The sequence below is a fragment of the Dunckerocampus dactyliophorus genome, chromosome 8, assembly GCF_027744805.1.
Source record: "Dunckerocampus dactyliophorus isolate RoL2022-P2 chromosome 8, RoL_Ddac_1.1, whole genome shotgun sequence".
In the NCBI taxonomy this organism is placed as follows: domain Eukaryota; kingdom Metazoa; phylum Chordata; class Actinopteri; order Syngnathiformes; family Syngnathidae; genus Dunckerocampus; species Dunckerocampus dactyliophorus.
In genome coordinates, this window is record NC_072826.1 from 16,474,476 (window position 1) to 16,502,288 (window position 27,813).

The following is a 27,813-nucleotide window of genomic DNA, read 5'->3' on the forward strand; positions in this document are numbered from 1 at the left end:
TAACTACTTGATTTGACAATCCTAAAAAAATTATATCCAAATAGACATAACAAAACATATTTTGATAATAGGTAAGTAATGACAATTAACTTATAAAAAAAAGAGTAAATAATAAGTATGGTAGTGATTAGACATTGCATTGACAAATGAACTAGAACAGAACACAGTTGAATAATGGGTGAGTACTGACAAAAGAATAAAGAGTAATAACTGACAAGAAGGAAGAGTTAGTAGTGAGTAGTCGTGTTTAGACATAGTATTGTATGTACACAGTGTTTCCGGACTCTTCTTCCTTGTACTTTGCAAACATCAACAGCTTGTACTGTTTCTTGAAATCACTCATCTTAGTGCATTGTTGGAGTTCCTTGCTCAATCCCTTCCATAATTTGATTCCAGATACTGAAATGCTGAAGGTTTTTAGCGTTATAAATTTTCGCATTTAAATATTTTAAGTTGAATAATTTGAATTTTTCCCTCTCTTGTTGAGAATAATTGTATGACATTTTTAGGTAGCAGATTACTGTTTGCTTTATGCATAATTTTGGCTGTTTGAAAATCAACTAGATCATCAAATTTTAATAACTATGATTTTAGAAACAGATGATTTGTTTTTCTATATGCGGTATTATGGACTATCCAAACTGATCTTTTTTGCTGTACCTTTACAGAGTGAAGTGTACTTTTATAGTTATTTGTCCATATCTCCACACAATAAGTTAGATATGGTAATAGCCAGGTGCAATAGAGAGTATGGAGTGATTTTTGATTGAGGATGAATTTTGCTTCATTCAATATTGATATGTTTCTAACCACTTTTTGTTGTATATTTTTGATGTGAGATTTCCAGCTCATCTTTTCATCTATAATGACCCCCAAAAATTTGCTTTCATTCACCCTTTCAATGTCCACTCCATCAATTTGTATTTGCGTATAAGTAACCTTTCTGCTATTACCAAATGGCATTTTCTTAGTTTTGGTGTTTTTTTTTTTAAATATCAAACCATTCAACTTGAATATAAGTTATGAAGTTTCTTTCTACAGCAGTGCACTTTCACAAACGATTTTTACTTTTGAAAAGCTACTGAATAAACATTTCCACAGACAGTATGCTGTTGTTTGTGTTGGTGAGTGTGTGATGCTGCAGCCACTTAAACATGAACAATCAAACAACTTGTAAAAGATTTGTCTATGAAAAGTACACAGGCTCATGTTATCACTTAGCACTAGTATACTTTGTTTGCTGTCTCAATGCTAGGCTATTTTCTATGACACGCTTATTTTGTTATAAGTAAACAGGATGTAGTCAACGGAGCTCTTATTCTGAAGGCGGGAAGTGTGTTGTGTGGGTTGAGAAGGTATCTTGCCTGTTGCTAAACGAAACTAGCCGTGCACATGAATAAACTTACCTCCTAGAGCCGTAGCCCCCGTCCTTTATTTACATCGAACTTCCTCATCAGCGGGCACCCTGAAACCCTAGGTTACACTGGCATGAGACAGTCGGCATTTATTGTTTGACTTCCCTGATTCTGAGTTTCGAGGAAGTCCGACGTAGCGCATCAAAGAAGAGATACTCCGTTATTTCCACACCATGGATTCGGCGGTGTTTAATCATGTTGACCCTCCTTTGCATGATAATGTGTTGCAAATGTTGCACTGAGCCAGCCGCTCTTTTTTATGGTGGCAAGACAAACTTGTTAGCCGCTTCTTCTTCTGGTGCTCGCCGGCTTCGTCTTCCTTGGTGTTAGTGGCTATTTGTGAAGTGAGCATTGAAACAAAGAATCATTGGTCCTGGTTCCCATCGATGCTCGGGACTCGATGCCCGACCCTACTCAACCATCCATCCTTTTTCTATACCACTTATCCTCATTAGGGTCGCGAGGGTATGCTGGAGCCTATCCCAGCTGACTTCGGGCAAAAGGCGGGGTACACCCTGGACTGGCAACCCTACTCATACTGCAAATGCAGCTACTGCCATCTTATAATTAGAGACTCTAGTGGTTATTTTCTTTCATAGACCGCATACCTGGAGACTTGGTGGTTAACTGAAGAGGTGTTAACTTAGCATTTGAAATAATATATAAAGGGACAAATAAAAAGCAAAATACACTTATGGAATTCATTCACTGAGATTAAATTTGTTGATTTATTTCATTTTGTTGATGACCTAAAAGCTTGTTTGCAATTTTTAAGGCACAAAAATGGTTGGATTTCCCAACTGTGTAAACTCTTAGGCTGTTTCAGCCCTAGTAGTAGTACTTGCTGCAGTATCCAGAGGCAATACCTCAACTGTAGTCTGTGGTACACTCTGTTATTACTATCAACAAATAGGAACACGCTTACCACTGTTTATTTGTATTTCAAACTGTGTCATAAAAACAATGACACTCCACAACAGTAGGGGGTGCCCTGAGCAAAAAATGACTCAGTTTTTCCTTACTGTGGCTGTAAAATTAGAAACCCTGGAGGCTGCAGGAGATGTTTGCATAACATTTGGTTTGACGCCATCTGTGTCCATGTTTGTAGGCTGATAGAGGATCAGCTACTGTATACTGAGCGAGGCTGCAGTAAGATGATGACCACCTGAGAATTAGGGTATTAATGTATGCCCTCCTGCTTCCCTATAAGCCTACATACCAATCCAGTGGCCTCATTCAGTCAGAGACGGTTTGGCCACCAAAGAACCATTAAGCCTGTCAGGCCTTCAGGCTTGTAACATCCCAAACACGGATTATTATTATTATTCCCCGTTGTTTCCTTCTTTTGGAAGAGAGCATGACAGCTGCCATAGAGCAAAAACAACACACCCTGAGGCTTCCTGTTTTAACTTAGTCGGCGTGGAGGCTGCTGGGAAGGTTCGCTAATTCACTGTCCCCCCTCGCTCTTTGCTTCCACGATCAAAAGCATACTTATGACTCAAGTAATAGAAGACACTCAAAATAAACAACAATCCCGACAATGAGCATCTACCTGGTCCAATTAAGGTAATGAGAAAGTTGATATGAACAAATTCATTGTGTGAATGAGTCTCTGAGAGGAAAAAGTAAGCATAGTACCAAAAAAGGCATTTTCTGTGACATAGGTCTGGCTGCTCAGTACAACAGAAGCAATACAAGTAATTAAATATCAAATAATACATTCATTTTGCCAAGCAGGTGCTAATGTAAATAGCATGTAGCACATGCAAATCGCTGACCACAGCAGCTTGCAAAAATATATTATGATACATTTTTTACCAAGCTGAAAATGTGTATTTATCTTAAGGTAAGTAGCATTCCTTTATTTTAGTTTTATTATGCAGAGGTTAGCTTCTCAGCACATTTAATTACAATTTATTCACTGTACATTATTTTCTTTTGTGAAGAACCGCTTTGAAATTAGTCCACTTTGGAAATCCACCAGCTTCATGGAAAGAACTGTGTTCGACCACGGAGGTTCAACAGTAACTAGTTAAAACTAACAACTAAGTTGACTTTGGATAATCTATCATAACTGGTCTAGGATATGGCATCGACTAGCCCAGATACATGTATACGCACAAGCTATGTTATTGACACTGCTGTAATAATACTCTTATCAATACAGTATATATCAAGATACAGGGAACATGCAAATTGTGGTGAGTGCTTAGTGCCATCTTTTTGTATTTTATCATTAACTTAACAAAAAAATGTGATTGTCAGAGGAGCCTTGAGGCCAGCTGTTGAGCTAATGTCACTCATGCCCTACAAGTAGCCATCTGATGACCAATCGGAGAAACAGTCAGGGACTAGGGAGCATGAGGGGATTAGGAACGTGTTGGCTTTTATAATCTAGATTTCCTGGCCGAAAATGGGCAAGTCGGAAAGGAGGATACCGGGATTACCAGGCATAGGTCACTTTCTTAGACTGCAGCAGATACACATCTGACAAAAGGGAAGAGTCAGAACACCGCTCATATTTTATCAATCTTTTTTTATATCTTCTCAAGAGATAACACTATAGAAGTACACTTGGCTATACTTTATGTGAGTACACCTTACAATGAACATATCCAACCGTAGCTCCCCAGTGCCAGCAGCACTCGGGCAGCCTTGACTCTGACACAAACACCACCATGTTTGAGTGTAGGCAGGACTGTTTAGACAATAATGGTTCCACGTTGACTCATTTTCAGTGGATAGTAAATCTATACTGCTATATAAGTATATCCAAGTTTACTTTCTATAGTATTGTCTCTTGAAGAAGATATACAGTCAAAAAAAGGCTTTCTGAAATGTGAAGTGCTGTATTCACTTTTGTGAGATACTGTAGATGTACATGAGTACATGTCTCGGGAGTCAGACATTGCATAAAGCAAATGGACCGAGGTCCGAGGGACTTAGCTTGAAAGCTCTTAAAACTGAAATCAAGTCATCAAACTGTAGTTTTACGCCTTCAGAGAATATAGGGTGAAAACCTTCACTTGATGGACCATGAATTATGAGGCCATGTATGTGACAGGCTTCTATTTCTGGAAGCTTTTAGGTCTCTTAGCAGTAGACTTAGATGCATTATTGAATGATCAAGACCATTAGGCTCAAATAATACATGTATTAGGGGGGATGAAATGGTGAGTAAAGTCTCTGCCATCATGTGTGATGTGTTCAAGAAAGCATTTAATTCGCCTTGAAGGAGAAGTACCCTGTTGCACTTGTGACGTTCATGTCAATAGTTGAGTGGATGTGGTTTAAAAGCTGCAAATAGTTAGATTTTAACATTGTCCATCATCTTCTTCATGTGTGTTGTTGGTTTATTAGCAGGTTGTCTGATCAGCTGAGATGCTACACTCCAATTTGACCATTCTTGGGAGCAGCAGACCCACATTGTTTGTTCAATTTGTTCATGGCAAAGGTCAGTTACCAGTCAGTTCACCAACTCCCCTCCTAGCAAATATTTGACTCTTATGCTGCCAAATGGGCCGTGATGCTAAACAGCACGTACCTCACAATGCCTGCTTGATGTGCATTCTTTGGAAGAACTGTTGATATCTATGCTGACTCTTCACATAAATAAGCTGCGTACTTTGGTCTTTGGGAATCAGCATTTCAGATCTTCTGCGGAAAATGACAAAACCTAACAACCCAAGATATAAAGCAAAACAGCCACAGGTCCACAAAAAAGACAACGCAAACTGTTATGAGTACGTCTTTGTAGGGTCGATGTTGACAGAAAATGCATTGCCAAATTCAGATAACTGATAAGACAGCGATGCAGAAGTGCAGTAATTCCTGACCTTTATTGATATTTTGCATTGCAAAACTCTCATAGTACATCACCAAGCCTATCGTGACTTACCGGTATTCTCCTGTATGAATGGCAAAAGGTGTGTTATGTACCTTCTGCCATCTAGTGGAAGAACAGTTAATTGTTCTGCCTGTCACTATACATCACTGGCATAGATGGATGAACGAAGATACATTAGTAAATAAATAATCATTTTCAAACCAATTAAGTGAAATTAGATCATTTCTCACAGCACACTTGATCTTTCAAGGCACACTCATGTGCCGCAGCACAGTGGCTGGGAAAAGATTTTCATGGACTTTCACTTGTTTAGCACTTTTCTACCTTCAAGATACTCTAAGTGCTTTGAGACTGCTTTCACATTTACCTACTGATGACGCAGCATCAGGAGCAACTGTGGGTTTAGTATCTTGTCCAAGGATACTTTGACATGGTAACAGGAGGACACCACTCAGTTGCGTATCTTCCTCAAGGAAACTCATCATGCTGCAAACAGTGGCCAATGATATGTTTGCATGTATCAGGATAGACCCAAACATAAATGCTTGTAAAGTCCAACGGTTACTCAATCAAACAATTCCAACTTACACTTTTGAGGAAAAAATATGTAATGAATTTGGAGTCATGGAAAAACTCAGGAGCCTCGAAACGCTTATTAGCACAAGCATGTTTTGCTTTTTCCTTGGCTTTTGTAAACAACAGACCACAGACCTGTGAAAGCAGAGGAAAAGTAACAACAACCGTAGAACCAGAAATGGATGACAACATAGTGGTAGTGTAGAAACAGTACTCCACAATATGGCTGAAGTGACAATAGGTCTTATTCCACGTGGGTACTAGTGATGGCAACATGGACAATGGGAAAAAAACCCATAAACAACCATAGAAGTAGAATTTTTAATTATCATGAAGTGGGAAAGTGTTATATACGTCTTTGTAGTAAGTAAAAATAATTGCACACAGGAAAGTGTGTATGCTAAGCGCCTCACCTTATAAATGCAAAAGCATCACTCTGCACTTTGTCACTTGTCATGTTTCACACTTATGGTGTTAACACTTTCTTTTTACACTGTCAAGACAGATTAAGACTTAAAATTGCCTGTATGCTACACTGCAAGGTTGTTTTTTTATTCCAATTGTAAAGGTTCCACCGTAAACAACGTGAATGCTGGGATTCCGGAAAAACTCTAATCCTGCTCTCCAAACTTCACACATCAAACAGCTAGAGCACCTGGAGAAATCCGCCGTATTTACCCCTCTCCTTCCCACGGCTCTCAAGTCGCTCTCAAATTGCTCCATGGCCACTGTGACAATGGCTGAACTGGTTTGGGGTAGAACGCCCCCGCGGAGACGCATGTCTTACAAATGCCTTATTTCCAATTACTGAAAGCGGCGATAGGCTTTGTGGGCAACAGTGGGATGGGGGGAAATACTATTCACGCAGGCATATCAGGCCGAGACACTTGCTTGGCTGCGAATTAAGCTGACATGAGTGAGAGAGAGAGCGAGGGAAAGAGAGAGAGAAAAAGAGTGAGAAAGGTGTCTAAGCGGTAAGCCTTGCCAAAGGCAACACGACACTCAAGGGAACGCTGCATGAAAATCAGACCGAGAGTCATAAATATTTGATACAGAGATTATACATTACATCTATACGTCCACTTAGCCAGGTTGTGCTTAAGTGGCGGGCGGAAAGGCGATGGATCGCCACCACCGGGGTGTATCTAAGTGACATTTGATCACACAGTGCCGCAAGGTATTAGAATGTATCATTGACACACCCCTAAATTATAAATAAAAGTGAATATATCGTAAATGTTCCCAATTAACACTTGTACCTGTATAGTCACCATTATCCTATGAAGCATCATGAGTGATCAGCAGCAGCTTTAGCTCTGTATGCGCTGTAAAATATCAGTCGCATTACTCGGCTGTTGTTGTGAAACTGCATGTTACATTGTTTACAATTAACTCATCAGTGGTATTAATGCTGGCTGTGCAGTTTGAGCCATACTGCAATTACAACATTGGTTCTGTTGCTACTATGTGTTGTGCAATATACTTGTTAATAAATGACCATGTAGTCAAAGAGAGCCCTCCAAATCATTGTCAAAGTAAAAAAAAAAAAAGAAAAAGGTTGTTATATGTAATACGTTTGCAAATTTCATAAATAAGGTTAAATACATTAAATGGTCCATAGCTGCGAATGGTTGTTTGCGCCCTGTGATTTACTAGCGTCCAGTCTGGGGCACACCCTGCCGTGTCTGTTAAAAGTGACAATCGAGCTGACATGTGTGTTTGATCCGTGCCATCAAAACAACATGGAAGTGTATGTACATATGAACATCACAAAGATGTCAAAAGCCGCAATAGACTGGGGAACATTTAGCAAATAGCATGTTTGTGTGCCCACGTGAGTGTGTGTGTGTGTGTGTGTGTGTGTGTGTTATTGAATTATGCGTATCCACAGTTTGTTCAGGGTTCAGGTCAGGGAGGGGTGTGTGTCTGTGTGTGTGTGTGTGTGTGGGGGGGGGGCAAAAAAAGTGTCTTATTTGCAAAATGAATGACTATTTTCCCAACAAGGCCGCTCATAGACCTGCCATTGTAAATGGTCAAATTACAGTGTGGGCTCTCTGCGTGGTAATGATGGCTCTAATCCAGTAATGCCCCTTCGCATTTATCTGTCACTTCAAGGCATGAGGGACCAGAAATCTGGCAGGATTGGTTACAAACGGATGCACATTTCACTATATCATAAAATAATTGCTATGATGACTCACCCGCCCCCAAAAATGGATGTTAGGTTTATAAAATAACATTCAATTGTATAAAAAATTGTTACAATGTAATATGATATGAACTGTAAATTAACAGACCGGTCCGCATCCTTTTAGTTTAGATGTGGGAAAAGCAAGAAAGGAAATACTGCACCTTTGAGACATACTGCAATTCAGGGGTTGCGTCCTTTGGAGGTTGTATCTGAAGGCCGGTGATGTCGGAACGGTGAAACGTAGAGGTAGTTTCATCAGAATTGGGGGCAACATAGCTGAGTTGCGATTCACAGCCTGCATCCTTCATAGGCTGCATTTTGCAGATCATAACGGCAAAAGCGAGAAACGGCCGCAAGCTTGGATCCAACAGTGGCCCCAAGAAAGATTAGAGGAGATGGAGGCTAAAGTAGCAACAATTTTAGCAAAAGAAAACAACATAGCTATGTTATAATTCAGCAACTGCATTCTTTTGAGGTTGAATATGAAGGCTGATGATGCTTGTCACCCCTTAGGAGATTAGCCTGGATGCTAACATCACAGCAGTTTTAATAACAACAGGTCAGCATACTATAGCTTTGTTTCAACACTGCTCTCAAATGCTGCATCCTTTGAAGGTTGTTATTGAAGGCAGATGATGTCATAATGGTCAAAGCGACTGATGGAGATGACTGTGGAGATGGCAGTGAACTTCAGGAGAACCCCTACCCCGCCCCCCCAAACTCCACACCCTCACAATCCTCAACAGCACAGTGTCGAATGTGGACAAACACAACCCCTCGGGACCTGAAGTGGTCCACATAAACACCGTGCATTTACTTCCTACGGAATCTCAGGACGTTCAATCTGCCCCAGGAGCTGCTGATCCAGTTCTACACCGCAATCATTCAGTCTGTTCTGTGCACTTCCATCACTACCTGGTTTGGATCTGCAACCAAACAGGACAGGAACAGACTACAAAGGACAACCAAGTCTGCATAATTGGATAATATAATTGGACCCAACTTTCCCTCCATATGCCACCTGTATCGGTCCAGGACCAGGACACCGGCAGGGAACATCACTGCAGGCCCCTCACACCCCAGTCACAAACTGTTCATACTCCTCCCCTCAGGTTGGCGCTACAGAGCACTGTACACCAAAACAACCAGGCACAAAGACGGTTTCTTCCCCCAGGCCGTCACTCTGATGAACTTGAGTGATCAACAGTGTTGACCCCCCATTCATATGTGAATGAATGAAATATACGTAATATAATATATATATATATATATGTGTATATATATATATATATATATATATATATATATATATATATATATATATATATATATATAAATCACTGAAATGTAAATATTTTTTTCACACACCCACTTAGTTGAATTATATTATTATCTCTTTTGCATGTCTCTATCTTACTTTTGAATTATTTATTCCTTAGGTGTTTGTGTATATGGACAGTGAGAGCTAATTTAACTAAAGTCAAATTCCTTGTTTGTGTTAGCATACTTGGCCAACAAAGTTGTTTGTGATTGTGATTCTGATGTTGTGTTGGAAACAACCGTCCCAAAAAGAATAGTGTAAGATGTTATGAATGGGACACCATTTGCAATCCTGGAGCTACAGTCTTCTGAGGTTGCATTTTAAGGCAGATGTCTTAATAATGACAAACGTGACAAATTAGCACAAATACCGATGCAGCAGCGGTCTCATCAGAACGAGGCAACACAGCTGTGTCCAAATTGTGGCTGCATCGTTCAGAGGTTGCATTGAAGGCCTGTGATGTCATCATAGTGGCAGCCAGAAACAACTGCAAGCATGGAAGCAACAGTGGCCACTGAAAAAATTAGCAACAGTTTTATCAGAACGGATGCAACATGGCACCATGTGAAGGCTGTCCTAAATCGAACAGTCCTTCAAATGTTTTTTTTTTTTTTTTGCCAGCCCAGCCTCCCATATCGCAAGATTCCTTGCACATCACTGCTCAAACTCCAACAAAACAAACAAAAATAAGAAAACACCCAAACAAAAATGTAAATGCAATGGACGTAGCTTTAAGACACGCAATAACGTGCACTTTCACTCGTGAGTCACTGCAGCTACACAGATGCTGCGGGCCAAGTGCACGTGACTCCGATTGTTGGATGACAACTACTCTTAAGATGAAAGGGAGGGGGGGAAACAGTGCTTCATTGGGCCGCCGGTTACCTAGGCAATTAAAGATGGAGCTGAGCGGATTGTGCAAGCCGTCCTTGGGAGACGCAGAGTTGGAAAGGAGACAAACGTGATTTCTCAAACACCAGTGGTTTTGTCCCACGTAGAAACTGTTGAATGACAGGAGGGCAAGGGAAGCACTTTTGTTAGTCATGCTTAACCTCGCTTCACATTCAGCATCTATATGGAGAAGCTGTAACCATGGCAATGTACTTTTTCCCTCTCTTGCGTGATAATAACAAATGAACATAGACTGGTGCACACACATAAGCAGTGAAGAAGATAAGGTGGTTCGCAGGCATGCCTCGACCGCAAAATCATTACTTGAACGCCTAAAGGCAGCCAGTGTGAGTGAGAGCAAATCAATGTGAGGCTTTTCATTATGGTTCCATCTCCTGACACAGGCGGTTTCACCGTAATGCCAAAGAGGGAGGAAATTGAGAGACCCATCAAGGACTTTAGAGATGGTCTCTGTGGTAACGAGCCACTACTGAGGCCTGCATTCACATTACACTTGAACCTAATCAAAAAAACTTCCTCAATTGTGCTTTTTGTCTACACCCTATCTTCCCAAAGTGGGGTACACGTACCCTTAGGGGCACGCGTACTCTTAGGGACACGCAGATTGCCACAGGGGTACGTGAATAAAAATTACAAAACGGCTTGACTACATTAGCACCGAACACTGACATTTACGTAATGTGCTCCAACGCCTGATGTGAAGCCAGCCACAGCCGGTAGTAGAGTGTAGAAGAAAGGTGACAGCATGAAGTTGTTCATTCTTCTATGTGCGTTAGAGGAACAAATAAGTAAGTTCGATGATGACGTTGTGCTTTTAAAGGGTTTCATCTTGAAGATTTTTCAAGATCATTTCTTTTGTGTGCTAAATGAGAACTGGTCTTTTTACATGGTGCTGTGACTAGTGCGTTTTCTGAGCTGTATGAGTCATTTGCTTGTAGACTGGATGAACTGACTATGTTAGAAAGCCCCCAGTTTTGCACGTGTAAGTACCAATATATTAAATACAAATGGACTGGGTTTGTAGAAGCACTGCACATACAACTCAGTACTCAAGCATAACCCGTCATAACATATCCTATGATAGTCAGTGGTCACTATGGCAACTATAGAGATATAGATCTCATTGTATAAGCCAATACACCATCCAAATCATCTACTTGACTCAACACAACCTCAAAAACTAGACTTAAAGAGATAGTTCGGATTTTTTGACATGAAGTTGTATGACATCCCCATCAGCAGTGTAGTCCACCAACAGCAACTTACCCCACACTTGGTCTCCTCAGTCCAGTTCTGGTTGGATTTTGGTGATCAAGAACGTAGTTCCACTAAGTTGCTGGGACATTTAAGTAAAAAGTTTGGCTTCTCAAAACAATATGCATTCGAAATACTGTATGCATGTTCATCACACACACATGAATGCACTGGTGACAGTGTGTAGGGATACGTCGGGAGACATATACAGTATAACGCAGAGTGCTTTGAGAGGTCAGATTTTTTTGAGAAGGCATTTTTGTGATCATTTTCTCTCTGGAAAAAAAAACTTCAGGCTCGTACCAGTGGTGAGTTTCGATTCATTATGCTACTTTCCTGAGCTTTTGTTCAGTGCAGACAGACAAGATGTAATGCACAGTGCTTTTAATGTGAAGGCCAGGATTGACTATAAATGATTATAAAGGTTTGACGATATCTGTATTACATGACCACAACCCAAAGGGGATGCCATGAATTCCATTTCATGCTAACAAATGATTTACTTGACTTTAAATATCCTTTTGTTCCCAATCAAGTGAAATTCAAATCTTAGCCATCAAGTCATCAGTAATAGTGCTATTATACAGTATACAGTATAGAGCTGGATATGGCTACAGGTGCACCCAAAAAGATTTGGCTTTTCCTGATCCAAAAGCAAAGGAAAATTGATTTGCTAAGTATTCAACATTAGCCTACTTTTACACAGTCTGTAAAAAACATTTGACCACCTTTTTTGCGATCTCTGTATAAAAGTCATTGTGACACAGAATGAAGAGATGAAATCGCCCTGCCAGTGTTTCAACTTCAGAGGTAGCATATGAGCCATAATCGAGGCGCCTAATCTTAGCACGAATTCCTACAGCTAACATCGTTGAGTCTGTTGCAAGTGAGAGGCTTTTTTCATTTACCGGTTAGAGTCCTCCTCCCCTCCCCTCAACCTCTACAGCTCTCTGTTGATGATGAAATAAATGAGAGAGAAGATGAAGGTCCCTGTGTTCAGCTTGGTTGAGCTTGTTTCACCATGATTCATCCCTTTGCCTCATTTCCACCGAACCGCCTCCTCCTCTTCCCTCCCATAAACTAGCCGCTCCATCCGTCTATCTATTCATTCAGGGCAAATTTGTTACATTACCTCTGATTTTGAGGGGTTGTGCTTCCTGCTTATGCTTATGTATTAGTGTTTGCAATCAACACTTCTGCTAATTAAAGACAGGATTTTTTTTTTAGCTTTGCTGTTTTAAATGTATACCCAATGTGACAAAATGACATCACATAGGATGGGAGGTATTTTCGCACTTTTTAGGTGCGTTCACAATTGTTCCCACATTTGGTTCGATTAAAAGGAAATAGGAAATATTAGACAAAAACCGGAAGAAAAGATCCCATATTTCTTGTCAGTAGAAGAACAGAATTAAACTATAGACAGGAATCCCAATTCCATGTTCCTCACTGACTTGACAAAAAAGGAAATTACTGATATTGTTAATAAATGTAAAATAAAAGCATCATTCGACTGTCACGTAATAACGATGGAAACAATAAAAGTTATTAATGAGTTATTAATGAGATCGCAGAACCACTGACATACATCAGTAACTTATTTCAGACTGGTAAATTTCCAAACAAAATGAAAACAGCTAAAGTAGTACCAATTTTCAAAAATGGAGACAAGCATCAATTCAAAAACTACCAACCAGTTTCCTCATTACCACAATTTTTTAAAATCATTGAAAATCTATTCAACAACAGGTCGGACAAATGTATCAATAAGAATAAATGACTCGCGGTCAGCCAATACGAATGCAGAGCTAACATTTCAACTTCTATGGCACTAATTGAAATTACCGAAGCAATTACCAGCGCGCAGCTGCAGTATTTATGGATTTAGCAAAAGCATTCAACATCATTAATCACAATATCTTAATTACAAAATTAGAAGGCTATGGAATCAGAGGGTTATAGTCTTGAACTGGGTTAAAAGCTACTTAGCAGACATGAGGTAATATGTGAAGCTAGGAGAATAAACATCTGCAAGCTTAAATATATTGTGCACCGTACCCCAGGGGTCAATCAAAACTCTTCAATCTATATATAAACGACATCTGTGAAGTCACGAAAGACCTAAAGCTAGCATTATTTGCAGACAACACAACCACATTCTGTTCTAGAGGTGGCACACAAGAGCTAATAAAAAAAAAAATCACAGATGATTTGATAATCTAAGTAAAACTAAACTAATGTTATTTGGTAAGCACAAAAAGGATACGCATGCGCAAATACAAACTGACGGCGTGGACATTGACGGAGTGAAGGAAAACACATTTCTCGGGATCATAATAGATGATAATATGAACTGGAAATCCCATATTAAAAATATACAACATTAAGTGACAAGAAATACCTCAATTTGTTCTGGACCAAAAATCACTCAATACACTCTGTTGTTCACTGATATTATCATATCTAACTTATTGTGTGGAGATATGGGGTAATAACTATAAAAGTACACTTCACTCACTAACAATGCTACAAAATAGGGGAGCGAGGGTCGTCCATAATGCCGCTTATAGAGAACATACAAACCCTTTATTCATAAAATCACAATTATTAAAATTTGCTGATTTAGTAAACTTTCAAACAGCTATGGTTATGGTTACGGTTGTGGTTTAATTGATTTCGAACATGCATACAGTATACACTGAATGCTTCATGTTACAAGTCACAGTTCCACATGTCCGAAAAGGCGTAGGAAGAAGCAGAGCTTATTTAATCCTACCAACTCTTCGTATCAATTGCTAATACATACATATGTACTGTACATACACATACAGTATACAAGTACATACTGTATATACTATATTTAAAAAAAAACATTCTTCCTTCCTTTTCTTTCTTTTTATCCTTTCCTTTCTCCCCTGTTGATATCCACATCCTCCGTCTTTGGTGTTTCACTGTGAGTGTCACTGAATGCAGATACATGAGTTCCTCATTTTATTTCTTTGTTGAATTGGCCCTTGCAACAATTATATTGAGGTCATTGTTTTTGAATGTAGTCCTTCTAGCTGCATGGTTCTTCCTTGGAGGTTATATCCTCCATTATCCATATTGTCATAGTAATGTGATCTATAATATGTATCCAGATCGCTGATATCTGTGACAACAAGCACTCTTGCTTCTCCTGGACCTCCATTTACTTCAATGAAGATTTTAACACTGGTGCTCCAAGTGTTTTGTATCTTTCTCTGCTTCCTCACGTCTCGTGGTTTTTGGCGATGTCGGCATTGCGTTTTGTCAGATGCTCATTCATGTGACGTTTGTGCCTCTCAGCTTCTCTCCCGGTTTCAACAGTGCAGTTTTGAATTCCCTGTTGGTGAACTTACCAATGATGACAGGTGTGGCGTTGTTTCTGCCATATAGTGGGACCTAAGTGTCGAAGCTGTTGATGTGTGCATCCACCTCCTTTGATTGTAGGATGTTAGCAATCTGTTTCTTTATTGAAAGAACATCTCTTGACTTGGGAGTAATTTGGAGCCCTCTGTGGACCGCATCATTCATCCGTGCATTCTTATCCATCTTGTCAATTCAATTTTTCATTTGCTTAGTGATATTTTTCTTTGCTTCTTTCTCTTCCTTAAGGGTGTTGCAAAAGGAAGCATTATCTTTCAATAGTGCCTTGATATCATCCTGTAGAATGTCGATATCATTGCTTAATGCTCTATTTTCTTCCGTAGGGTCTTTCACCTCCTTAAGAGCAGGGTGCAAGGCAGCGTTGTCTTCCAATAATGCCCTGATATCATCCTGCAGAACCCTAACATCCTTCCATAATTTTCTATTTTCTTTAAGGTTTTTAGCTTCCTTAAGAGCAGCTTGCAAGGCAGCATTGTCATTCAATAATAACTTAATATCCTCCCGTACAGCCTTGATATCTTCTATAGGGTTTTTAACCTCATTAAGAGAAGCGCTCAAGTCCGCATTTTCATCTTGCATCTCCTTGACTTCTTTTCTTAGTGCTTTGATAGCCTTGCTCAGTGCTCTATTTTCTTCCATAATGTTTGTGACACCATTATGGACATCCATGATCATTTCATAGAGGCTGTTGCAATTAAATTTTATTTCTGCTTTCAGAAGCGATATATCTATCCTTATATTTGGAGAATTTTGCACTGATTTTAATTGCAGATTCTCAATTCCCTAAAATTATGCATAAAACAAACAATAACCTGTTACCCAAAACCGTAAAACAATTGTTCTCAACAAGAGAGGAGAAATATGACCCTGGGGAAAAATTAAACTTGAAACACTTACATGCACGGACAGCGCTAAAACCGTCAGGATTTCAGTATGTGGAATCAAATTATGGGACAGATTGAGCAAGGAACTCAGACAATGCACTAAAATGAGCAATTTTAAGAAACAATACAACCAGTAGATATTTATAAAGTACAAAGAAGATACACACAATACTTAACATACAATGCTAAGTCTAATCACTCTTACACTACCCACTAACTCTTTCTGGTGAGTACACTCATTATCAAACTGTTTCTGTCAACTATTAACCCTTTTATCGGTTATTATCTATGTGTTATTATCATTAAGTCTGCTATATAATTTCTTTGCAGCAAGTATATACCTTGACTGCCATTGCACCACATTGTTATATTGCTTTATCACTTTCCTATGAGTTCACAATTGGCAAAGACTACATTTGGAAAACAGGAGGTGAACAAATGAATTGCAACTGATGTGAAACGGATGAGGGGTAGGATTAAATAACCTACCTTTGCTTCTTCCTACTACTTTTTGGACATGTGGAACTGTGAACTGTACTGTGTGATGTACTCAAGTGTAACTTGTCTGCATGTTCACAATGAATTAAACCATCACCATTACTCGATGTGCACCAAACCCATGTACTGTGCACCCATGTCTGAAGCGGTCTCTGTCCATTTGCAAGTGAACTGTGGTGGGATTGGGTTCACTTGAGCTCAAATGTAAACACACAAACTAAAAACATGGACTAAAAGAGTGTTAAAATGACTGCAAAAAAGAATGCAAAAATGCTAACTATGTAAGAGAAAATGCACAGGATATGCTGTCTCTCTGCACTCTGGTGAAATGTACCTGTTCAATCCAATAGACTGCATTTTGGTTTGGAATTTTTTATATTTATGTATATTTTATGTATATTTATGTATATTTTGATATATATGTCACAAAAGCTGTCCAATCAAGTCCTTACTTTATGTACTGTATATGCTATTTACTGAGTTTGGTCCCATGACAAAACTACCAGTGTGCTATGCAGGGGGTGTATGCACATGTTTTAATGCTGTGTTTTCATTCAATTAGTAAGAATTGACAGCGAGGGCGGCTCCTTGTGCACTGATTATGCTTTCCTACCTTTTTAATTGGCGAACCAGTAACCATCCATTATATCTGGTCATCCACCACTGACATTACCCACGCTCTTTATTAGCGAGAAATTCTACTCATCGAGCCTAACATTGCGTAAGCCGTCGTCTGCGTATTTCATTAATACACACCTTTAATGAAATCATTTAAGGCACACATAATTATGACCTTTATTCAGACTCTGGTGCCATTAGTGCGAAGGTGGTCAGTGCAGATGATAAAATATAGCCCTGACTCACTCGCTGGGGAGTAAAAAGGACAAATGAGGGTGGAGAATAAGGGGGTTAAAAAAATGGCATTTGTATGTGTGTACGCCAGTTCAACGTACACATTTAACTTGGTTGACATGGCAATTAAGTATTGAACTGGACCTATAGTGTCCTATATTGCTGGTCTATGTCGGACTACTCATGTGGAGATAATACACTTACTGAAAAAGCTTTTCTTGTGGTGCTATAACTTTCTAAGTAACAAGTGCCCTGTAGGTTCATTGCTTATCTCCCTTGCAGTGCAGTTTTTGCACGGTGGCTTTCTCTCTCGCTGCATCTATTCGCAGCAGTCGCAAGGCGGGTAGCCAGAGAAAATAATGACGCCGAGCATACACAACAAGCACCTCCTGAAGAACAAGGGTGATGGTGGAGAGGGGCAGGCCCCGGGGAGCATTATGCAGTATTATGCAGTCAGCTATGACTAAAACATGATTACAACTCTATTCATGGCTATGAAAGGAGTGCAGACTGGCGGGAAAGGGGGCACATGTGTATGTATGGCTATAGCATAGTGCTGCAGATGAGATTATATGGTCATAGTGCTCACTTTTGGATTGGCACTTTTAGAGAGGGCATCATGCTGGCAGGTGCTGTTAGCTATAGAGCGGGTGAAAGTATTAGAAACAGCACTCATACTCATACTCATACTCAAAGCACAAACAACAACCACAATAATAAACATATTCAAAGTGCCATATTATAGTATTTTTTAAGTACAATTTTAAATGGGCCTCAGAGGTTTCACAATAGTGTATTGGAAGTGTGTCCAAAATAAAGCTTTGTTGCTGGAATTTAGATAAATTATTTTAATGTGTTTTTGTGCGTCTGTAGCTTTAATGCTAATGAGCTGCTTTTGTCTCTGACAGAGTCTCCAAGAAGCACTACTGTCTACTTTATCTGCTTTTTGAATGGACACTGTAACTCTGCACTCGTCAAATGTAATAGATGCCATATATCGCATACAATAACATAACATTAAGGAGTGGGACAAGAAGACACAAACGTTAGCAACACTAGCATAGCTATGTGAGCTGGGGTGCTAACATTACACTCACAGCAACATCATGCTAGGTTAGCATATTTGCACAAGAAAAAACAAATGATCTTCCACATCTGTAGCTGACTGACAAATAAATGGCACAGCTGTATTTTAAGATGTCTAGTGAAGCCTGATTTTTTTTTAACAAAACTGTCCTCCCTGAAGTGCTGAGAATATACATGGGGTGGGCTCATCAAGCTAGGGGCGGGTCAGAGGTGGTATCATGTCAATGAGGAAGGCTGTTATTCCTTCATCATCAAAAGCTGCAAGTGAAACAAAAAAGCACACTCGGTGCTCATAAACAGGCTCTTGGAACACACATTACTGTTAGAAAATCTTTGAAAATTCCACTTTATATGGAAATATCTTCACTACATTTATAAAACAGCTCTTGTTAAGTTAGACCTAAAGTTTTGGCCAGTGAGTGTCATAGCATAATGTCTGCCACAACCAACAAACTCCAATCAATGAGAGATGTAAAAAAATACATTATTTTCAATGTCTGCGATTGGCTGGCGACCGGTCCAGGGTTTACCCCGCCTCTTGCTCGAAGTCAGCTGGGATAGGCTCCAGCACACCTAATGAGGATAAGCGGCGTAGAAAAAGAATGGATGGATGGATGTTCTCAATTTAAACCTGTCAGAATTATTGGGAATTAAGTATGAAAGATTAAAAACCCAACACTGGTCTCTACTGGCGTGATCATTAGGCTAAGTATCTTCCATCCACATGCATGAACATCATTCAACCACAGCTCATCTGTAAAAATGCAATAAGGTTTGAGCTGTCAGCCTCCAGAGAACACAATGTGATGTATTTGTCAGCTGACCTGCTGAGCTAAAGACTTTGCCCAAGGTGCAGGGGAAACATGCGAGCCATATTCACACAGACAGACGCACGGGAACAAATATAACAAAGTGACCCAAGAAGATGACAAATAAACCTTCAGTTAAGACCATTTAGGCTGCAGATTATCGTTGTAATGCAAACATGTAATTAGAGCCTACACACACCAGTGGAAAAAAAAGCCTGCACAGACAATTAACAACATGGTGGGAGAGCAACGTGACCACTTGTGAGTCATATTTGGCTGTGTTGCAACAAAGTGTATTTCTCAGCTGCCTTATGACCCAGTTTTGAATTTCATGTTCAGGAGGTGCTTAGTGCAACAAAATTAATACATAGTAATAAAAAAAAAGAATAACACACACACATATACTACGGCCTCCTCCTCCCGGCTGTTACCCCGCCATGTAATGAACGCCATCAATAAGCACCGTGGACAGAGGCAGTGAGCGGCACGCCATACTCATGCAAGTGGGAATATTCAGCACCATGGATAGCGACTAACTCTAAAGTGCTTTTTGAACACAGCCCCATATGACCCAATTTGCCCAAGTACAACATCACCACAGACTAAACATGATTTTTATTTACCACAAGTATCCCCAACATGCAACACATAGGTGTGCACATGGGATTGTTTGGGCTACTTTCAATGAGAAGGTTAGCCAAGGAAACTTGGAACCACTTAGCATGGGGCTTGATAAGAATAAATGGGAATTTGCGCTAAATTCTACAAACTGTATCAAAAGCTGATGCCCACCAGTGCACATGATGTGGAACATACAGGGGGTGTGGCCTTTTGTGCTGCAGCTGGTACATAGTACACAGAGGCAAGCTATAAAGTCAGCTGTATAATGTCTTTGCATTATATTTCACTTTAACCCAGATATCTGTTATAAACCGGCATACCATTTTACACCTCTTCAGTAATTATTACATTTTCACGGTAATTCCTGCTAATAATCAATAAATAAACACCCATTATTAAATTATGACCTGTTCATGAATTTTCTTGTGGAAAGTCTCCAACTTTGAACATTTCCCAAAAGTCTGCTCTCGCAACTCAAATACTTCCATCTAAACATGTAGGGTGTTGCCGTTGATGTCAGTGTACTTGTTTGTGTAAGCAAACTTTACTACTCCTGAACCACTGGACACAAAAGGGTGAAAATTTATCTAAATATATACCCCTGCCTGTGCTATTATTTTTCTGAAAAGCACATGGTGGCGCTGTTATTAAACCCCAAAGTTTAACCCCATAAAAGTCATCTTGTAATTTCTCACACAGCTCAATGCACGCTACAAAACACCCACTGCCACGAATCACCACCAAATTTGGTACAGACCTTTAGGGGACTGAGAAGCACATATGGGTAAAATTTACGCAAGATTAGTTGAAAAATATGGCCGCCATCAAGCAAAATGTCTCTGCAGTGGCACAGGCGGGACTTAGCATCTATTTGTCCATAAGTCATTGACCATTTGTCTAATGATTCTAAAAAAATGTATTGCATGTTTGTTAGCATATCTTCCGATGCATTTCAAGGAAAACCCATCGGGAGCGGCACAAATGTCATTTAAACCTCATGGTGTGTCCTAACTTTTTCTCATGACTAACGTTTAGGCGTCTCTATGATGCCTGATGATATACTGTACTGTTATGGGGGATTGAATGCAGATAAAATGACTCAATTTGAATATTGTTTTACAGGTGTACAATAAGCTCGGTGTCAATGTTGGGTTCAGGTGTTTGTGTGCAACATCAGTGGCTATGCAGCTGTAAGGTAATTTAATGCAGATGAAGGCTGATCATGCGTGCAATGAACCTTAAAACAACAACAACATGTTCTTTGGGATAAATTATTCCTTATTGGACATACACAATTTTAGCTGGCAGGTCAAAAGATGGCGAGTAATACCTGATGATGCCATAGTAGCTTAGTGCCGCTGTAATACAAATGAAAAGCACGCATGTGTATGTGTGTGTGTGAGAATCAGCAAATGAGCAAAGGATGCTAAAATGTCCAGATAGGGAGACACAGAGAGAGAGTGTGGGTGGGGTAGAGAGGTACTCACCGCATAGGTTATCTACCTTGCAACAGATAGAGGCATCCTATCTAATGAAAACGTCCAGCTTTTTAAAGAGGCGCACACACTTACAGCATCACTGCATATCATTCCTAGCTTTGCGCAAAGCCGACACATGGATGCGCCGACACAGCAAAGCTCAAGTAATCGCTTCTGCGTATACGTTTTTTTTATGCTCGTTGACCTGCTCCTCATGCTTGCAATTTGTCATACTGAGTAAAGGGGTCATGCTATCTATCCAAAACAAACAAGCCATTGGAGCATCACTGTAACCTCCGCACCACCCCTTCCCAAAAAAAAAGGGGAGAAAAAAAGATGCCCGCATTTAGTTAAATATTCATGCTCCGACTGCTGCTCTATTTTTATCATTAAGCCCTCACAGGTAGAAGAGGCGGCACGGTGGCTGCTCTCTCATCCACACACCTGTCTCTCAGCTGGATCCAAGGGAGCTCGCGACGGGCCACAAGGGGGTTGGGGGGGGGGCACAAAGTGTGTGTCTGAGATGAAGATTTGCTGCAGCAGCCATGTAAATGAAAAAGCTCTCCATCCATTACATGCAGAAGGGCGTGAGGAGGACGGTGAAGGTGTCGAGTATGTGTGTGCGTGGACGACACCACAGGTTGCACAGCCTGCAGAGAGCGAGGGGGGGCTGGATGGAGGGGTTGATTTTGACAGCTGGGGGCAAGGGGATTAGTGGATACGGTGGGCTTGCCATGGAGTGCTTGTGTGTGTTTGTGTGTGGGGGTGTGGGTGTGTGTGTTTGTGCCGCCTGTCCACATAACGCCATATGTTGTGGGACTATTTACACCGCCACCAAGTACCACAAAACCATTGGATGGCTGCACCGGAAAATGATTTGCACACGTGGATTATTGCATCTGTGTGTGTGTGTGTGTGTGTGTGTGTTCATGCACGTGTACACACTGTAATGCCCTTACACGCACCGTGCATGCATGGTATGGAGCGAGCACATTACTATTCCTGTCACAGCATCCTTGCAGTAAGAGCAGCAGAGGAGGAAGCGAGCAGCGCAGCGCTACAACACACACGCACGCACACACGCACACGCACACACACACACACACACACACACACACACTATGCACAAACGTTTCATGACATGTTGTGCATAACATGTACCTAAACTTGTCATGTCATGTCCTAATCTCCCTTGAATGGACAGATGTAGAGTGTGTGTGTGCATGTGCGTGTGTGTGTGTGTGTGTGTGTGTGTGTGTGTGTGTGTGTGTGTGTGTGTGTGAGACAGCATGACATATCCCATCACTCACCCTGGTTCTGCGCTCCCCCGTCCCCCTCCTCTGTGTCAGTCAGGTTGTTAAGCATCCCGACTATACGGCGCTGCGTCTTCTTCTTTTGTCTCTTCTTCTTCTTTTGCTGCTGCTGCGGCGGAGCCTTGTCAGTGATGGAGGCTGTGGGCAGCTCTCCCCGCGCTCCACACACCACGAAATGGCAGGGAAGCGGCGTGGAAATGTGCCAAGCCGATTCCTCCGCTCTCCTCTTCGCTCGTCGCTGGCCCGAAGGATGCACGAAGAGAGGCAGCCGAAAGGGAGAGGAGTTTTTTTTTTCCCTCCCTCTCTTTCTCTCTCTCTTGTTAGGTCCTCCTCTTGACGTCTCTTCTCTGGCTGGCTTGTAAGCGTGACTCTCTCACTCTTCCCTCTGTTGCACTCGCTCGCTCCTCTCCTCTCACTCTTTCTCTCTCTCCACCAGGGAGGAGGAGGAGGGGATCTGCAGGAGTTTGGCTAACAGATGATGGAACACCTAAAGGCTGCACTGTAACTCCTTCCCGCCTCAACTGACAAGGAAAAGAACTGTACGATCTCTACAGTCCTCAGTGTAAACCTAAAAAAAACACATCGAACTTTCTTTAGCAGACGCAGCTACGTAGATTTAACCTACTCAGACCACTTGTTGCTAGGCAGAGTTCATATGGGGCGCAATCGTTACTGCCCCGTTGGGTGTCCTCAGACTTAGTTAATCATATCATGCTTGGGTCCGGCATGTTTTGCTAGTGCTATGATTGGCGCTCGAGTTTAGCACGCTACACCTTTGGCACGATTGGAAGAGGTGGGTCAAGGCATGGCACATTTGCAGCATAGCAGAGTCATAGAATGACCTCTATGTGATTGCGCCTCACCAGTTATAAATGATAGCCACCACCAATAGAAATACTCCAAAATAATCTAAAGTCAAAACCCATGACACACTCATTCACTCGCGGGGGCAAACACTGTGGGCAAATGGCGACAAACAGTCTGAAACCACATTATGTCATGAATAATTCCATAAAACAAAATGCAACAAACTTTGCACTTGTTTTGAAAGCTAACAAGTAGCTGTTCCAATGGTCCAAGTATCAATCCTCTACCGTTTTAACCTTAAAGTCCAAAGTTTGGACTGGGGGCCAACAGCAAAAATGAAAAACAAAAAAAAAACAGCATTAATTTTACAAGAATACAGTCAAAATATTACGTGAATAAAGTCATAATATTTGAAGAAAAAAAGTCGAGATAAAATCTAGGAGAAAAAGCTATTTTAGAAACATAAAGTTGAAACAATTAAAAAAAGAAGTTGTAATATAATGAGAAACCAACAAGACAAATTGCAATTTTTTGGGAAAATCAGGTTGGGAAAAATGTATTACATTAATAACACACACATTATTACAAGCCTTATATTACCGCCATGCACAAGTACTCCGTGGTGGCACAGAGCAGGGGAAGGTCCAACCCCATCGCACATACGAAACAGCACCACAAAAAACAGCATGAGAATCCTCGCAATACAAACCCGGCCCCCTTTAACGCCGCCCGAAACATCCGCTAAGCGTGAGAAGGTGAGTTTTTCTCATGCTGACTGTTGCTTACTATTGTTCTTTGTTTTGTCCTTTTCTAACATTCCACTCTACAAAAACACTACAAAATAAGTAAGAAAAGTATGATCCGTGCTGATATTGAATGGGATTGATATCGGTATCAGAAGTGAAAAAGGGAACTACACAATAGGATACAATATTTTGCCCCATTCTTAGGCCCGCCCATTGGGCTGTTTCAATGACAAACTCTGGGCTGATGCTGCCACGCCCCTGGAAATATGCTGCAAACCTATTCAATTTACGTTAATATTGGAATAGACTCACTGCCCTGTATTAAGTATGAAATTCACCACTTACAAACTGAGTGATTTCTCTACTTCCCCACTCTCTAATTCTCTTCAAAGCTGTCGAGTGACGACATGATTGGGAACGCGGGATCAATGCCATGAGAAGAAGGTATCGGCCTCTGCCTGCATGGCTGCCCTAGAAGTGGACGTTTAATGTCACATGCAAATTAGAAGGACAAACAAGCTTTAAAAAAAAAAAAGATCACGATGATCTGCATGGCGTGATGATAAACATGGGGAGCGATATACAAGAAGTGATGTGATGGAGTGTGGCGGTACACTCTTTGCTCTGGTGTGCACACATGCAAACAAACACACACTCTCTTCTGTTCCCTCTGAGAGGACCTGCATGGACTCAAGCCTCAATCAGAGCACCTCATTTTGATCCATGAAGATTAATTGTTGATGCAAAATAAAGCATAGATATATTCTGTGTGTAAGAGAAGCTCTGAAATTCACTTCATATGAAATTCACTTCATCATTTCACTTTAGACAAGGTTGTGTGGAAGACTCATGCATCAAGAAGTCTTGAGTGCACGTGTAGTTTCACTGGATGCACTCATTACAAAGTGTTTGGGCTAAAATGGCTTTTAGTTACATGCACAAAAAAGGCAACACCTTGATGCCTGGCAACACGTTCCTTCAGTGAGCTCCCCCCCCACCCTCTCATCTCTCTCTCTCTCGCCTTATTAGTAGTCACGCAACGGCCGATTGTCTGTTTGCACAAAACCGCACGCACAAATCCGACTCTAACACTCGCCCATTACATCTTACATTGCTGAAATATGGCACAGAGCTGCAGTTGTGGCCTCATCTCAAAGATCCCATATGTACAGTATAGACTTCAGTTTGTCCCTCTTCCTGATGAGCCTGACAATCAATTAGCTCAACAAAACAGCACGCATTTTATGCCATAATCTTGGACATACTATAGTGTAGTCAGTATACACTTTGTGTAGCAGTACAGATTTACAATCCACTGAAAATGAGTCCAAGCGAGTCTACGTCACAGTGATCAAATTGATACAGTCAAATTGTGTCCTGGGTGTGAATATTTAGCGTGAACACTATTGTTATCTAGCACTGCCTTAACCCTCATGGAGTTCACTTTCTAGTATAACTGTATATCTTAAGATATACAGTTACACAACATATACAGTTACAGAAGTGCTTGCTGCTATTTCAGGGGTGTATTCACTTGAGTAATATACTCTAGGTACGACAATTGTTATGATTTGGTTCACTGAAATGAGAACCAAGTTGGATTTTATATCATTCGTCAGGAATCAGTCTGTCACCCGCCTGGTGAGTGCAAAAGACACTGAAACAAGGAGGTTGTTCCAAGTAGCAACAAGGGAACTTTTGCCAATGACAGCGCTACTGGACAAACAACTTGTGGCTCAGACGGCTCGGCTATGTTGGCTGCACAACATTTTGCTCTCCAAGGACGGGGAAATAATTACAGTAGAGCAGGTGACAAGCAAAATGTTTTCACAGGTCATTTGAAATTCTGCAGTTGACTTGTCTTCCAGCTGCTAAGTTTAATGAATGCATCCTGATTTGCTTTCTACGAGCAACATTCTGTGCGCATAGTGCTGACTCACTGTAGCACCAGACGGCTTTCTTATTTCTTAAGAAGCAACTTAATGTCGTCTTGTCTCCTAACAAGGAGGACTGTTTATTGGATTAGTCAGTGCTGAAAAAAAGTGTTTCGTTACACTTTGGGAGGTAGGTCCATCAGAACTCTGATCTGGCGGAGGTGGAGTCTATTATATCTGACATTAGGTAAAAGGCGGGAACACCCTGGCCGGATTTCCAAGTCAATAACAACCATTCATTGTCATTCAACGGTCGGTGAAGACAACATACACAATCGTAGGACATCTATTTTTTTCTAACATGACTGCAAATGATAAATTAGTCGTGCCCTCTATGGTTTGTGGTCAAAATGTTTTGGAAGACACGCTAAAATACATGTAATTATGATTATCAATTCTATAATCATTACAGGAATTGTCAATGACTTATGGCCAATTGTTACTACCGGTAAGTCCTGTCCATGCTACCAGAAAGACATTTCTCTTGATGGCAGCAATGCTTTTTTAACCAATCTTGCTGAAATTGTACATGCATGTGCTTGTCAGTCCCCTAAAGGTCTGTACCAAAATTTGGTGATTTGGCTAACCACCCTAAAGTTACAATGGGTGTCTTAGAGCTGTGTGAGAAATTTCCAGTCAATCCAACTTATGGGGTCAAACTTATGGGGTTTAATAACAGTGCCACCATGTGGTTTATTTGTCAGACAAATAATAGCATAGGCCAGTGGTTTTATTATTATTTTCTGTCATGCCCCAAGGGGACAGGCATTTTTTTTACGGCCCCCTTGATTTGAAATACTATTGAGATCCTGTAATATTTATTTATCTGTACAAACCACTGTATGAGTTGCTGGCACCCGCTTCGTTCAAGCATGAATAAAGACATGAACAGACCTGCCAACCTTGAAGAAATTTTAATACAGTATAATATATTGATATATACTCTCCTGATCAAAATCTTAAGACTAGTTGAAAAATTGCAAGAATTTACTTTTGCAAACGGGGATGAAATTGACATCAGATCGTGTTTTATACACAACAGACACGGAGAAAGTATTCGATCGTGTAGCACTTCACGCACACAGCAAGGAGTGCACACAGAGTGCTGGTCAATGAGCTCGCTTGCAGCCCCGCCTCGCCTCACTGAGGCAAAGAGACTGAATAACTGACAGGAGCGTTCACTCACTCCATTCATTCCACTTTAGAACCAACGCGCCCACGTGTTGAGACAGATGCACAGAGTTGTCATCCTGCCTGTTTGGAAGAGAGAGAGGAGCAAACCAAACGCACATGCACATGGTAATATACAGTATACAGAGGGCGGCAAAATTATAGCCTTCGTTTTTATTTATCCTGTGATTGATTTATTGATTATGGTGACAGGCCCAGCATCCACTGACTTGAAATGACATCCATTTTTGCTTCCTTTGCCATCCATCCCCCAATGTTCTCAATTGAATTTACATCAGGGGGACATGCAAGATGGTCCAAAAGAGTGAGGTTATTCCTCTGAAAGAAGTCCTTTGTCAGGCAGGCATTGCGAACTGCAGTGTTGTCCTGTTGAAAACCCAGTCATTACCACACAGACAAGGGCCTTCTGTCATAAGGGATACCCACTGCAACATCTCCACATAGCCATCTACCGTTTGACGCCCCTGCACAACCTGAAGCTCCATTCTTCCATTGAAAGAAAAAACACCCCAGATCATGATGGCGCGCCCTCCACTGTGCCGTGTGGAAAACATCACAAGTGGGATCTCCTTGCCATGCCAGTAACATTGGAAGCCATAGACATCGAATCGAGTGGGTTTATCCACTGCTGCGATACATCAACGTCGCCGCCATATTGAATGTGTCAAGG

General features: G+C 40.9%; 1 protein-coding gene across 3 annotated transcripts in view; it reads right to left on the minus strand.

The window, feature by feature from the left end:
• The window catches only part of slc12a5a (solute carrier family 12 member 5a), a 170,602-nt gene that overhangs the window by 85,331 nt on the left and 57,458 nt on the right, over window positions 1-27,813 (minus strand). Inside the window, exon 1 of one of the 3 annotated variants that reach the window (XM_054783731.1) lies at window positions 22,463-22,846. The exons of the other annotated variants lie outside the window; for them this stretch is intronic. Within the exon in view, the coding sequence (XP_054639706.1) occupies window positions 22,463-22,517 (55 nt within the window). The 5' untranslated portion in view covers window positions 22,518-22,846. Of the gene's footprint in view, window positions 1-22,462; window positions 22,847-27,813 lie in introns of those variants that run through there. 3 annotated transcript variants of the gene reach the window in all.